Consider the following 16,263-nt stretch of genomic DNA (forward strand, 5'->3'; position numbering starts at 1 on the left):
TCTTTAATAATAAAAATGCACGCTTACTCTAAAATATTAACATAAAAAATGTACCACAATTAATACAATTGCTTAAATTTACCCAAAAGGATGAATAAATATCGAAAACAGTGGTTCTTGAGAAGGAAACCGAGTTTAATTTGAAAAAAGGTACAGAAAACACGGTTTTTCTATCTTATGAGAGGATAGTTGATCACTGTAAATCTTTAAGCACTCACCAGTCATTTAATTTGTGTGCGTTTCAGCTATTTGGTACACGGTTAAAATCTTGTATTCAGTAATTGATATTTCCATGCATTATTTAGTAAGTAGTTACAGGTTTATCACTCAACATGAATATTTGTTAGACACGTGTATGTATTGATTTTAAATTAGAGTGTCTCTTTAAGATACAAAGCTACAGTTGCTTCAAATTCTATGTGTGTGCACTTTCAGAGCAACGCTGTCAACCGCCGTGTGGGCCAAATATGAAGTGTGACATGAAAGGGCAATGTTCGTGTACGCCCGGATTTCGTCCCAACCCTGTCGGTATCGGCACAGGGTGTATTGCAGAAGGAAATGGTAAGATACATATAAGTAAATATATACTTTAGGGACACGTTTTAGTATAATTATACTAATATATTTGCTATTGAATTTAAAAAATTGAATATTGCAATGCAAAGACATAAAGAATTATTTATCTATGGAGCTTTTCTAGCAGTAGTATCTGTTTTTTTAATTCGTCCAAATTTCCTCTCAGTGTATGGAGTTTAATTTTCAAAGTTTATTTTTATTTTTATACACTACGCACATAACTATACAAACATATGCTAGTATTGTTTTTAAGAAATCATAACCTTACATTGTTTATTTCTTATGCTTTTAAATACGGCAGTAATGTGAAAATAATAATCAATAATAAATTGTGACAATTAAAAACGTAATATCGAATAATAACGTTCACAAATGTAAATATAACAATAAAAAAACATTTTGCTTTGATTGTAGTATTCTGTTGAAACTGTTTGTCCTTATGTTTATGCTGTTGCTTAAGATCTAGTTATAGATTATAATGTCACTAGTATTTAGGGTGATTAATCACACGACTTCAATTGGGCCTCACATGGGTCACCACCGGTAAACCCCGATGTAAACAAACAAAAAAATGAGGTTAATTTCTAAAGAATTGTTTTGACAAAAAAGATGTGAAAATATTTCTTAGCCTATAAGAGACTTTTTATGCTTCTACACGTGTGAAATATTTTAGATTTGCATGTATTCGTACGATGCAATTTTTGGGCAAAATTTTACTTTGATAGAATTTTGTAGAACGATCTGGCCACGCTGTGTGGGACGTGAATTTTGGCCAAGGATTGCATCAATAAAAATACAAGCAAATCTAAAATATTCCACACGTGTAGAAGCAGAATAAAGCATAGTTTTAAGGGCTATTTTTTTATAACTTATTAGTCATAAAAGTTAGTTATAAATTAAATCACGTATTTAGTTGTTTACATCGGTTTTGACCAGTGTTGACATATGTGAGAACCCCATTGAAGTCACGTGATTCTTATCCCAGTAATATATACTAGCAAATTCATCATCTACAAAAGTGAAGATGACTGTCGATTAAGTTTGATATGTTAGTAATGTTCACAATTCACCTTGTATTGTTTCGTGTTTTTATTTCTATTTTGTTATCAAATAACCTAAATTTACGTCTTATGCATAGGACGAAAGCGTCAAGATTTGTGGGTTAGTTTAAAATCACCCGGAATAAAATTAGTTGCAAACATTCTGTTGTTTAAATATTGTGACTATCTATACGGCAAACAGTAGGAAAGGAACATGTATTTGTAAACTACTCACTCAATGTCTGAATAGCAAGTACGTGTTGTAATACGTTATAATGTTTGAACAACGAGATTTGTTGCATTCTGACGTATTGTCTTGACAACGAGTATTAGTTGTATTCTGACGTTATGTCTGAACAACGAGTATTAGTTGTCATCCGACGTAATATTTGAACAACTAGCATTTCTTGTATTTTGATGTTATATTTGGACAACGAGTATTTATTGTATTCTGACGTAATGTCTGAACAACGAGTTTTTGTTATACTTTGACATAATGATAAACAACGAGTATTTGTTATATTTTGACGTGATGTCTGTACAACGAGTAATTGTTGTATTCTTACGTAATTTCTGAACAAAGAGTAATTGTTGTATTTTGACGTTATGTCTGAACAACGAGTATTTGTTGTATCCTGACGTTATGTCTGGACAACGAGTATTTGTTGTATTCTGACGTAATATCTGAACAACGAGTATGTGTTCTATATCGACGTAATGACTAAACAACGAGAACATTTTGTATTCTGATGAATTGTCTTAGCAACAAGTATTTGTATAACGATGTCATTCTTAACAATGATTGTTTTAGAAAAACTATGTTGGCTAACGAAATTCCTTCATACCCCGGTGTTCAATGTTGTTCTCCAACCAACTTTGTGGTGGAAGACTAAATTTGAAACGTGACAAGCAGAAATGAGTATAGTGAATACGACGTTATCAAACAGTATGACGTCATAATTCTTGTTACGAAAACTAGCACTGGAATCCCCCTCCCCCCCCCCCAAAAAAAAAGTTCTTCGGTGTTTGAAGGTGTAAATGAACATTATTTTTGTGAAAAAAACAACAACATATTTTTCTTGTCGTGGTTTTTGTTATTAAAATTAAGATTATTTTGTTTATAAGATAAAGTGGCTTGGCCCCAATTTCTCGAAAACTCCAAAGCCTAACACGCTTAGGTAGCTTATTTCAAATATCCGCAACGTTCTTGCTTTATCTTCATTTAAATAGATACTAATCTGTTTATCGTGATAATCATAAAGATAACTTAATAAGATATTTAATACTATCAAAATTATACCAAAAACGAAAGAGTGTGGTAAGCTTAAGTCTTTTATTTGGGTCTTAAAGCTGCACTCTCTCAGATCAACCGTTTTGACATCTTTGTTCATTTTGTTTGGTCTTGGAATGAGCAAATTTTAGCGTGAATATCGGCAAACCAGTGATATAGTACTGCTGACAAAAGATCAGATCGCATATTGTCATATTTCCGCTATAAAATTAATGTCTTATGGCTAAAAGCGTTAATAATGGTAGAAAAAAGTCAAAGCGTTACATCTGTGAGAGTGCAGCTTTAAGAAGTTTCGAGAAATTGGGGCATAGGGCCGTGTTCAATTACCGACATAGATTTAACTTAAGTTTTAGGGTAGAATCAATATAAGTGGTTTGATTGAACTGTAAAAATAACTGGGATAGTATTAAATATGCAACTAAAGTTCATCTTAGGGTCATGACTTTATTCACTTAATCGGTCAGTCATTAGCAACAAGTGATCCGATTAGCTACATTCTTAGATCCAATTAAGTCCAATATTGAATACCAGCCCTGTGGCTGTATTCAATAAGCAACTTTGATTGAACTTTAATTTAAGATTTAACGCCAAAAAAACCCATGGCCTATTTTACGATTGACATAAAGTCATTTTCGGTATGAACAACAATTTATTCTGCTACAAGTCTTTAAAAGCTAATCAAATATGTAGAAATGTTATTTCAAGCCATTGTTTACATTTGTCATAAATATCTTTTAGTAAATATGACGAAAAAATACCTTAAAAATCGTTTACTATTGCGATCCAGTTCCTACAGTTTCAGTTATATGTTTTAAACTTTGCAAAAAAGTTGTTTTGTTTTGCTATGGACAACTTTATTATGCTTAAATTGTTCGTGTCTTGTCAACTTGAGTTACCAGCACCTTTTTGACTGGAAACAAATGTGTTCTAAAAGTGGGCGGGGTATTCCCAAAAAATCCAAAACCTTAATGTTTATAAATACTCAATTGTTTTTGTGTAAACATCACTAAAAAACGTTCCATTCAACATATGCACAGATTAAGATTGAGTTAGAGTAAAATGAAATAAAAAAGTCATATATAACCTTGTATCAACATAGTTGCTGCCTCGGGATATACCTTTTCCATTAGGTTTGCTGTCCTATTCTGCAATGTCATATCAAATCATCAATCATTTGAGTTCATCATTTGTCAAGAAAATGCTACTAATTCGGGAGAAGTGAACTCAATTGAAGTGAGTACAAGTTAACCTTTTTAATGTATAAATGAAATACAACTCATTTAGTATTTTCTCTCATACAGTATAAATAATAAATAAAATTCAAGGACAATTTCGGATACAATTGTGTTGTTTACGATAGTTTAATAGCTCTGGCATTACATACTTTTACACAGTAACGCTTTTTATATACTTTGAAACTAATGATTAGTATTTCCTTGTTCTATATATTGGTAAAAATTTCCAGAGAGGAACTAACTTTATTTAAACTTGAGCAGTACTCGGATATATACTAGAAGTTGGATATTTTTAAGTTTTAATTTTCAAGAAAGTTTTATTTGAAACCCATTTGAAAGTTGACATTTTTTCTTTCAGTTTCTGCAAGAGTGTACATTCTGCTCCATTGACCTTCAGCTGGTGTTATTTTGGTGTTTTACCAAGGCAATTTTAGACTATTAATATTGTTACCCAATGTTTAAAATAAAAACTCATCAGTGTAATGAATAAAGTCTACCAGATATACATTTATCAGAAATGTTGTTATGTAGTTTTTATTTAGAAATTGGCATTTATTAGCAACCAAACTGGTTCATATAAATTACTTTATAATTATATTTTCAAAATTTCTTTAGCAAAGTTGTCTCACATTGTTGTTGTTGTTGTTTCTTCAGGAAGTCAGCCAGCCTTAACATCAGGAATCCACCAACAACCAGCCAACTCTAAACAATGGATGACAAGGAATCAAATCATGAAATGTAAATTTAAAACAAAGTTTAACAAAATTGAATATTCATTTTGACTAAAGTTCTATTTTTTAAATTTCATTTAGATAGGAGTTTCAAAAATCAAAAGTAAGGAATGTTGTTAGAAATAGTCTTGTAAATTTTAGCGCAATGGTTATAATCATCTCGGATGAAATAGCTCTAAATAAATGGATTGAAGAATTCCGTTTTAGACTTTTTTCATTACATTTTATAGTATTTTTTAAGGTACTGCTGTATAACATGTTTGTGATATTGTTTTTCCAGACATAGCCAGAGGTTTCCCAAGGATTTCTTGTTCTAATTGAACTGAATTACATAATTATCTAAAGAAAGAGGTTTGATTTATTAATTTTATCAGTGAATTTATAACATCATGGCAATAACTGTCTGAAAATCATTCCAGAAAAACACTTATATATAACGATTCCTATATTTTTTACTTTATTTTTATAATTAATGCTTATACAAATATATACTTTGTCACTTGTATTCTTTTCTAACAGATTATAGACTATTGTTATATACATAGCTTATTTTCCAACTAAAACCACAATTCTTTCCAGATGAAGCCTGATGCTGTCCATCCTATGATATTCTGGTATTAAACATTAGGGAGGCGTTCACCACAAAGATGGATAAAAAAGGAAAACAAAAGACCGCCATTAAACACTAGATCAAGTAATAATATATTTGAATGGAAATCCCAATGTTTTATATGTGGAGAAAAATGTGATAAAAATGAGACAAAAATAACACTTGTAGAGGATATAAAAAAGCTGGCTTTATGTTGAAAGTGCAACAGCTATAGACGATAAGACAATATTCAAAGGTTTTGCAAGTTGCATATGAACGTCATGACGAAACTATGATAGACTGGCTTTTGAGTCTTCCGAATTGTGACCTGGTTGTTGCAAAAGCAAGATATCATAGAAAGAAGGTTGTCTATCGAAACACTACGCTAACACAAGCTGTAACCTAGAGAAACATCAAGCTGCAAATACAAGCCTGTACCCAAGAAGCTGCTGAACAAGTGAAGAAAGACTACGAACCATTGATACTCAAAGGAATGAAAGTTTATAATGTGTCCACATTGCGAGACAGGTTCATTCAAATAGCAAAAGCAGATTGTTGTTCCGAGGTTGAAAACTACAAGAGCTCATACTTCAAGAAAGTGCTAAGTGACTTGTGGCCAGACATTTCTTTCATTTTCTCAGAGTGACAATCAGAATTAATTTGTTCTCCCTCGAAAACATTAGGATAAGCAATCAAAGAAAAAAAGAAACAAATCATCTTTAAGATATGGTTCAAAACGAAACAGAAGGTTAGTATGATATTGAAATGGAAGAGGACACAGATGAATCAATAATACACAAGGCCATTAGAGTTCTCAGAAAACGAATAGCCAAATGTAGTACGAAACTTACTCAAGAATATTACTCCCCTGAAGAGATGTCACTGAGATCGCAGAAAGACTTTATTGACCCATTGCTATATAAAGCAGTGTGTTGGCTATCGGATGAGGTGTGTTTTGAAAATGCAACAGAAATAGTTTACACAAAGTGTCTAGTAATAGCATGCGATTAAACAAGATTAGTCACATCTTACGCTTCCCTTAAACATTTAGTCTTGTCTATTCATCTTTATAATGAATTAGGTCTACTAGTCGACATATGATTGAGGACTCAATATCTTACTCAGATCTAAGAACGTGTTGTCGTTCAGCAACATAATGCACACTGTTTTATTATTGAAATTCAGTTCGTTTATTTTAAAATGTTATATTTTACTACTCAAAATGTATATAATGTTTTATTTGTTAAATAATGACAAAATTGTTGGTTTTAAGAATATTCATCAATCGATGCATTAAGTAAATCTTATTAATAAATAGCTTGTAAATAGTTTAGATGTCGTTGTTCAGTTGTATGTAACCATCCAATATAAGGAATACATAACCTTCAAATGACCAAAAATATACACTGAACCTAGAAATAGTCGTTTAATTACTTATTTGGGACACTTGTTCTTGATTAAAAATAAACAAACAATACTACCTTTATTGCGTTGTGTATTTATGTGTAATCATCAAGCCATTATACAGATGTAGTTTTCATATATTCACATGAATTCATGCAAAACCATTTGGTCATTTAGTTTTATTCTTGGTAGGATTTTGCTGGAAACTTATTTATAATGTATTATCTTAAAAAAAACTTGACATTGACCTTGACCTTTATGTGGACTGAATATTTTTAACACCAAGAAGTATTTGTGAAGAGCTTGAGATATATTCACAATTTAATGTTGTTTATATTGTTAGCATTATAGTCACTAATTATTATATTTTAAAAACATAGTATTTACGGCGGTAACAGTCTTTTTCTGCCTTGTGGTACTGATTTAACCCACCCACTTTTAAACACATTTTTGTGCAAGACAGATTGCTCTCAATGATCAAAAACCTAAGCAATCGATTCTTTAGTCTTGCCTGTATTCCTCAATACCGAATATTTCTTGTTTATGTCTGACTATTTTTTCTTACATATTTGCTAGCATTTGGTTTGTGACGATATGGCTATTCTTATGTATTTTTTACCATATTTTTCACAATTTTGTCCAAATTGATGTTAAAATGTTCATATCAGCATTTGGTTTACACAATTTTTCATACGTGGATGTATTTCAACCCCAAAAATTGCTTTTTATGATATAAATTGCATTCAGTAGCACATCAAAAGCTACAGGGACATTTTCGGAGAAACAAGCACTTTTGATCAAAACAAAAGCTTGTTCCATATTCTGCACGCCCTAACGATTATTTTGATGTATAAATTTTACTTTTATCTGATGTAGACCGTTGGATCACTAAATTGAAAAATATGTATGTCCATTTGCTAATATTTGTATTATTGTTTTTGTCTGTACTTTTTCAATTCATTTGTTTTGGGTTTCTCTAGATGAAAATGGAACGTTCAATTATATTTCATGAATTTCGTTTTAATGTTATTATGTTAATAATGCTGTACACATGTATGTGTAAGTTTTTAAAACAGATTATACTTACTATATTAGTGTTAACGTGTATGCCTCCGCGCCGATTGGATCACCGATAAGATACACATGTAATCATTTAGAAAGCCTCTGACGCCAACCACCAACTGGTTTTATTATGAAGAGGTTAGTAAGAAGCTGGCGTATGCGGAATGGCTAGTATAGAGACATTCGCGGTCACACTAATCAAGTATCAATTCATTTTGCAAGTAATTGGTCACATATTTAAAACGGTTGTACTTTGTTATATTACGATAACAGATATTACGACAACAGGTAAAATTTTAGTGCCACTAAACCTGAAGTTTAACAATGCTTGTTAGTAATTGATTTGATTTAACAAAACCTTACTCAGATGGATGAAAGTTTCTATTTGATAATAATTACACACATACGTGTTTGCTTACGAAAGTAACGGTTAACAAAAGGCTTCGAATGTATGCTTTCTAAGTAATGCCCTCTCCCACAAGTACGCCCCTTCAGATGTAGATCATGAAACCGCCCCAGAATCTTCTCAGGAAGGATACAGTAATACACGTATATACGCACCCTGTTTGCTCGAACTCACAGGGACCCGCGAAAATACTTCGAGTCACAAGATAGTCGAGCCAAGCGGGAATTTATACCTTCAGTAGAAGGAAATCGAGCCAAGCGAGTTCGACCCAACAGGGTTCGGCTGTACATTCACTCATCGGAAACAACTAGATTATTTAAAAAATGTCAAAAATAAAATTCAAATTTTTGTATTATTTAACATTTGAAGGTATATTTTTATTTAGTGGTTAAAAAATACGTTAAATGTTTTTCATATTGTGCAAAAACACACCCATAGTTTGGTTACCGCTTTCTAAGAGTTTTTGCGGCCAGCATTTTGCGGTTTGGTTTCCCGCTTGAAGTGAAAACGTTACGATTTAACAGGGGTACAAACACAACAGTTGTTTGTGATTAATCAAGCAGTCATTTGAAAGGAATGACCTTCTGCTTTGGTGTCATATGACCTGTAAATTATAGGGGTGAATCCTACCAACGAATTCATAGGTTTGTTTTGCTAGATCATTGGTTGAAGTAACTTTTTTGATAAATCGGATGAAAAAATAAATAGGTTAAATGTCACTAATTCTTTACAGGTCATATGACACGAAAGCAGGAGTTCATTCCCTTCAAACGGATGTGGACAATCATAGTAAACAATTGTTATCAGTCGTCCAACAAAAAAAATACAAACATTGCCTTTCTTTGGTGTTCTCTAATCGACTTTGCATCGACTGTTGATACCAAAAAAACCCGTATGTTTCAGGTCTCACTTTCCTTTTTTGTGTACTGAACAAACGGTGCTGGTTATTCATTTGCATCAAGAATCATTTTAAAACATATCTATGAATATAATGAGATATTAGTTGACTTCACAAATAAAAAACGTAATGGTGAAAGATTATTTGTATGCGTTAATTAAAATAAATTAGCCTTGAGTGTCGCAGCATTTAACAAGCTTAGTGTTTAAGATTATATTTTGTCTACCGACTAAGCCACTTTTAAAATTTACCAATGTAACTGATTGAAATAAAACAAAAACGGTTGAATGCTGATAAAACAAACTTAATGTAAGACATATTCAAAAATAACTGCTATCGCAATGGACAAAATAAAATTTCAAACACTACATATTATTAATGATAATAATAATAATAATAATAATAATGATAATGATAATAATAATAATTAATAATAATGTCATGCATATACAATCAAAACCAGTTGGCTCGAAATCGCTTAGCTCGCCTACTCGTTGGCTCGAACTAGATGTAAAGGACCGAAAACCAAGGCTCGAGGTATTTTCGCCGGTCCCTTGGAGTTCGAGCGAACGGGGTTCGACTGGATGTCTTATTTGTATAAGGGAAGCATTATTTCATTATACTGGCATTCTTGTTCAAATCATTGTGTACATACAAAATGGTTTGCCTTGGTATCCTGCATAAGAACATAATGACATGGTTAAGCAATGAGGCCAAACAATTTTTAGAATATGGATTCACTTGATACGAGAATTGAGCATTTTTGGATCTCGCCTAGAACATTGGATCGCTGAGTATATTTTGTAGGGCAAGTTGACAGTGAAAGGTTTCGTTATTAAGAAAACTTTAGTAAGTGGGTGATGGTATGATTTCGGACTTTTTATTTTGGCATTATATATACGCACATCGTTCACTTATTCAAATATATTTTCTCATCTCTAGCACGGTCATGTTTTCCCTTTTCGGTTTCATATAAGCCACTGCTTGCTCTGCTTTTCTTTTTTCTTTGCGTGGTCGAAGATATAACAAACCTTTGATTTTTGCATTTATTATGTTAATATGAAACAAGAAATAACCCCTATTATAAGTAACATGCATGTTAAGCATGTAGTTTCAGAGTTTAATATTTCTCATAAAAACAATAGTGTGAACGCTTTCAGTTTATTATTTGTAGTTTTGCTATAGAAAATTCTAACTTATTTTTTCTAACTTTGTCTGGCATAAACCTACATTTTCAGTGATAATATCATTTAAAACGTTTGAATTGTATCAAGGGATGCGGCATGTATGAACATATCATTATCATTTAAACTGCACTCTCACAGACTGACCCTTTGACAACTTGTTATTTTTTGTCTCAAAATCAGTAAATGTCTGCGTTAATGGCTGGAAACCAGAGATGTAAGACTGCTGACAAAGCATAAGATCGCTGGTTTTTAATATTTACGTTTAAAATTGTTTTTATTCAAAAACAAACACAATTTTTCTTTAAGTGGTAGTAACGGTTTTAGCAATAAAACATAAATATGACAACTGCGATCTGATATTTTGTCAGCAGTCCGATATTACTAGTTTCAAGACACTACTCGAAAATTCGTTCATTACAAGATAAAAAAAGTTGACAAAACGGTAAATCGATGAGAATGCAGCCTTAACACAGAGCATCACATATTATATTGTTTCAATGCACTAAATTCGTATTATTTCTCTAGAACAGGGTAGGTAGTCTTATAATGTTATCACATCGCCTTGGGTTTTCCATGTTAGCATGCAATAAAGTCATGTACGATATAAACTAATGAAAAAAGAAGCTGTTTAATACAAATTGTGTTTAAAATAACTGCCAAAAACTTCGATCGTTAAATAAATAACTGTGTCTCAAAAAGGTACTTTTTGGAAGAGTCATTTTTCAAATGCCTAATTCTTGTTTTTTTTTAGAAGCTTTATATGTGTGGCCGCACAATTTGTTTTTTTTTGTCGAAATTTATTGCCATTGTAAAGAAAACATTTTTGTTTGTTTTAAAAATGTTTTACAGGTGTGAAATAAATGAAATACGATGTTTGTAGGGTGATATTCGGGAATGTATCACTGCTCGTTGCTTGCCTTTGGTCTCGTGCGATATGGACTTTACGCAAGCATCTCAAAGTGATCAACTCCACAGATCAACTGAAGATCTACATTTAGATACAGCATACGGGTTGATTGTTACAGCAAATAACAGTCGATGCTGTTTGCAAATAAAGTATTCATCAATCAATTAATCAGGGCACGATCTAAAATGCTTATTCGCACCATTGTTGAACCTCAACAACAGCTGCCTCGGGCAGTTAGTTTAAGTCTTTTAAAAATGTTCGTTTGTCACCGCGGGTTTCTTAGGCGAATACTTAAGTGGTAGGTTAAAGCCTTTCAAAATTAATCAGTCACAAGATCAAGCGCTGTTTTATCATGAATTCCAGGGCCTAACAATGGGTCTCCACAAACGTTCCGCATATCATATGGAGTATGAGATACTTTGGCGGATTGGCTGGTTGTTCGTGTTTAAGATAACGGGGAAACTGAGATGAACGTAACCCTTAAAACCAGGGATGTCTTATTTTGTCAAGTTCTATGCTCTGAATCTATCAGGTGCATCTGCGAAAAAACTACTTACATTCAGCACATTAATAGGTATATCTTTGGTATTTTGAACGTCATTTTAACGCCTAAAAAGAATTGATATGACAATCAAAATATACCATTTTTAAAGTACCGAATTAGAAATATTGTTTTAAACATCTTACAGAAGTCGCCTATGCTAAACCACAAATCGCTGCAATTGCTGGTGGTGTTACAGCAGGGGTTATAACGATGGTAGTCTGTGTCGTTGTTTTCTGTGTTCTTCGAAATCAATATTCGTGTGCGTTCAAGGTCACCCGTAAAAAAGGTATGATGTTTTGTTATCTTCGCTTTGTAAAAAGTCCATTTACTGATCTAAAACATGCACCATGTCTTGTCCTGGTAGGTAGCTCGAACAAGTTTGTGGAAATTAATAGTTTTCGAAATATTGATGTAATTAGCAACTACACCCCAAATCGTTTGAACTTGCGATTGCTTATTATGAACAAACTATTCATTTCACAGTCGATAAATAATGAGCAATAATACAAATTTTACAATGTGTTGCAGAGTCATTCGTTCGGCATTAAAATTGTTACAATCCTTGATTGCTTCCAATCTGTCCTATTTTATTAATGGAGTTTCACTACAAACATTGCTGTTGCTTAAGTATACATAAACTGTCCCGTTTTACAATCCATGAATACTTTTTATAAATCTTATTCACAGGTTCACGTTCAAGGCCTACCGTGTAAGTTTTAAGAGATTGGGAAGAGACATCTTAGTAATGTATTATAGAACGTAGTTATATAGTGACATCTCTACTTTTGAAGTTTTAAATTTTGCATTCCTATGAACAATTTAAGTGTTGTTATATTAATGTCTACGATAACAAAGTTTTATTTTGTTTTCATTTTATTATTTCTACATTGACCTAGTAGCCGGAAAATCTTGGAACGTAATCAACGTCAATCATATGTTCACCACACTCTTAATTGGACGGGTTTTATTATTCTTCTTCTCATATATCCGAAGCAACGAAACATGCTGTGGATATGTTTAGTTTTTATAAGTAAGTTATTTTCCCATGGCCAGCTGCCATTTAATATATCTGTATATTTGTCAACGTTGAAACAATTCAGACCTTTTGCTGAGAATCCTGGTTATAACGCTGCCGTAAGGAGCGAAACTAACACATCTTTTTACGACGAGTTGAGTAAGTATCACATTTCATTGTATGAAAATATATGTATTGTTGTTGTTTTTTTTCCATACAATTAAAACAAACAATTGCTCATTGTAATTAAATGGCTAAAGGGGATTAAAATGGCATTTAATTGTTATGTATCCAAAAAACCTGTCTGACTAGCCAACCAAGGCTGAAAACATAAAAAACATAAAATAATTAAAAATGAATTTTAAGTTGGGTAAAACCTTTGATAAACATCAGTGTAAGTTATACAGTTATTTCACAATTGATTAGAAAACCTTGCTCCCTGAGTTATCTTCGTCGATTCACAGAGTAACAAATAATTGCTCTTTTTAGGCGTATGGAAATTACAACTAAACGTCTTATTTTTCTCTTTCTCTTTTCTTCTTTATCTGCTTAATGTTCAACCACCACTTAGTCCAATTGATATTTATTACGCAATCTGTAATCTGCCGTTATCCCGGCCATTTTAAACGCTTTGACTAACATTTCATACTTCTGTTTGCATTTAAAGGTTTTTATTTCATTGAGAATGACTTTATAAAGGTATATGGACGTCTCCTGCCTCTCTGCTTTTCTCGTATTTTTGCAAAACTAAAATAGGTGATAATTAATTGTTGAACTAAATATCCAATTCATGTCAAAGTGGGTTATGTAAAACAGAATTATGACCTACAATGCATGTGACGATAAAATGCAACGTTATCGGAATTAAGCAGGAAATAATGTTTGGCAACTAATAAAAATGCTTTTTGCTTTGGTATTTAATTATGTTTGCTTTACTCAATCTTTAAAGCAACTGGAGAGAGCAGCTTTGCTGGCAAATTAATTGTTTAGTAAAGCAATAAATAAAGAACTGACTTGGTGTGAATGCTTTTTAGCTTACCGGGACGTGTGCCTGAACCGCTTAATAACTAACGGATGACTAAATGGAATTATATGCACGATTTGAAGGGTAAGATACTGTCAAAACTCCATAAACGACACGCAAGCATGTAATAAAAATGTCAATTAAAATAAGCTCCATGTTTTAAGACACTTTAATGTCAACTAGTTACGTTCCTTCGGTGATGCACAAACTTGCTGTGGCGTGCATCTTGCCTTACCATACCCTTTATAGATGATTTACATTGGTGGGTTTGAGCCACTAGGTCACACAAAAACCATTGTTTCAATGTGTTACGGTCCTTTGCATTCCTTACAATGGCGCGTTAGTCCTTTTTAATTCCTTCTCAGTGGTGGGTAAGTTGCACCCGTTCCCCTAACAGTGGTGCATTATTGACAGTCACTTTCTTACAATTGCCCGTAAGTGGCCGATGATTCCTTTACAGTTGCAAATATTTGCATTGGCTTCCCTTAATTTCCCTATCCTTATTGAAGTGCATTAATTATCGTCAATTTCTTTACAGTGGAGCTTAATTGCCTTTGATGTCCATATAATAGCGCATAAGTTGATTTCATTTCCGAAAAAAATGTCAAGAAAGTGCACATCGCTTCCCACACGAGGGTTCGTTAGTAGTTTCTCTTTCCCTAAATTCATGCTTTACTTGCCATCGCTTGCCTCAACTTCATCTAGTCTGTAACAAGTAGATCTGGACCGTTTTATTGCCATGTAGAGGCAATAGTTTCTTTTTATTATACAAATAATGTTTCATTAAGAAATTGATACATTTGAAAATAAATTAATAAATTGATAAGATTACATATAAATATTCGCATTAGTGATTGAACAGTTTTTAAAAAAAACTGTGAGTGAATGTTTATCTTAATCCGTGGAGGCAATGCCATAATTTATTTTTATAAGATGACTTAAAATATGTTCTTTTTTTTCTTTCATATGCAGAGGTTCCCGTATACCACAACACTATGGTGTTGAACCAAGTGCAGACAGTGTTTTAAGTGAGAAATCTGAATTACATGGATGATGTGCTCACGACCTCATGAGCTATGATGATCAATTATTGTTGTCGATACTGAGTAACGTCGCAATGCTATTTGTTGATTGTAAACTGTTGATACATATACTGAAAAGAAAATGAAATAATGCTGCGAATTGTGTACTAAATAAATATCCATCCTAAAACTGTTAATCTATTTTATATATAAGCAAATAATAACATACAACTGGACACTTAATTATTAAGATCTAACTTGCATGTCTCTTAAGTTTTCTTTCAACTCATTCCCAGAAAAAATAATTATGGATGGACCTATTTGTTTACGGAGGAATCTTTCGACCTGACTCTATCTCCTGTTCATCGTTGTCTTCTGAGTGACAAAGTGGCTTCAGATGATCTAACGCTGTAGTTATTTTCATGCCAAGATTAACTCTGTGACGATTTATGCCAATAATGTTAAGAACGCAAAAGTAAAGATGATTATGTGCTTATAAACACAACTTATTTTCATCTAGCACAATCTGTAACTTACTTTGGAATATTTCTACATAAACCGTTAGTATATTACCATGCTGTTAAAGCTCAAAAAAGAAACGGTGTTTATACGATTTGAGCAATTATACACATTTGTGAATATGGCGCAAAATTATAAAATTCACGTCTGTCATTAATATCTCTCTGTAACAACAATTACTCGGTGCAAAATACTCACGTTAAGACATGATAATACGTTCAATGAGCTTGTATCATTACTTGACAACAGCAGTTTAATTTGAATGGTCTTTTTTGTTCAATATATTATTATATGACAAAAATGCTTTATTAACTGGTACATGTTTCTCTGAATACTGGTACATGTTTTCCCTTACATAATAAAGGATGTTTTTATTCCGCACTGATTACACAAACTTGTGTCGAAATACATAGAAAATAAACTGTTTTACAGTTGGTTTACATAATACCCTATGACAGCCACGGAGTACATTGACGAATTAAAACGTCGGAATATAACGTAACGTCAAATTTTTTCTCCCATGTAGATCACGCACTTGTTGTGTCTATAAAATGTGACGGTACCATTGCTTAAACATTTAACTCTGTATTTACACAGTTGGTTGTACGACCAGCGCCTCTTCCTGCATTTCAATGAATCATTGTCCACGTAAATTTCCCTTCAGACGTGGAAAGAAAGCAAAGCCCATGGGAGCGCAATACCGACGATAGGGCGCGTGCTACAAACGTTCAAAGTCAAAGAAATCAATAGTAATCAGTGTATCAGTGTCACTCTGGGAAGATACATTGTTCTTTTGATATATGGTAGCACCAA

At 32.6% G+C, this 16,263-nt stretch overlaps 1 protein-coding gene across 3 annotated transcripts in view; it reads left to right on the plus strand.

Annotated features, from left to right (window-relative positions):
* The window catches only part of LOC128233655 (uncharacterized), a 48,759-nt gene extending 33,256 nt beyond the window's left edge, over positions 1-15,503 (plus strand). The window contains exons 9-14 of one of the 3 annotated variants that reach the window (XM_052947441.1): positions 436-561; positions 8,202-8,216; positions 12,016-12,156; positions 12,558-12,579; positions 12,971-13,044; positions 14,882-15,503. In XM_052947441.1, the coding sequence (XP_052803401.1) occupies positions 436-561; positions 8,202-8,216; positions 12,016-12,156; positions 12,558-12,579; positions 12,971-13,044; positions 14,882-14,937 (434 nt within the window). In that variant the 3' untranslated portion in view covers positions 14,938-15,503. Of the gene's footprint in view, positions 1-435; positions 562-4,500; positions 4,567-4,796; positions 4,881-5,153; positions 5,225-5,452; positions 7,670-8,201; positions 8,217-11,689; positions 11,901-12,015; positions 12,157-12,557; positions 12,580-12,970; positions 13,045-14,881 lie in introns of those variants that run through there. The other 2 variants (XR_008260742.1, XR_008260741.1) reach the window with 2 other exon arrangements.
* Positions 15,504-16,263: the final 760 nt, after the last annotated feature.

Source organism: Mya arenaria, chromosome 5, assembly GCF_026914265.1.
Source record: "Mya arenaria isolate MELC-2E11 chromosome 5, ASM2691426v1".
Taxonomy (NCBI): domain Eukaryota; kingdom Metazoa; phylum Mollusca; class Bivalvia; order Myida; family Myidae; genus Mya; species Mya arenaria.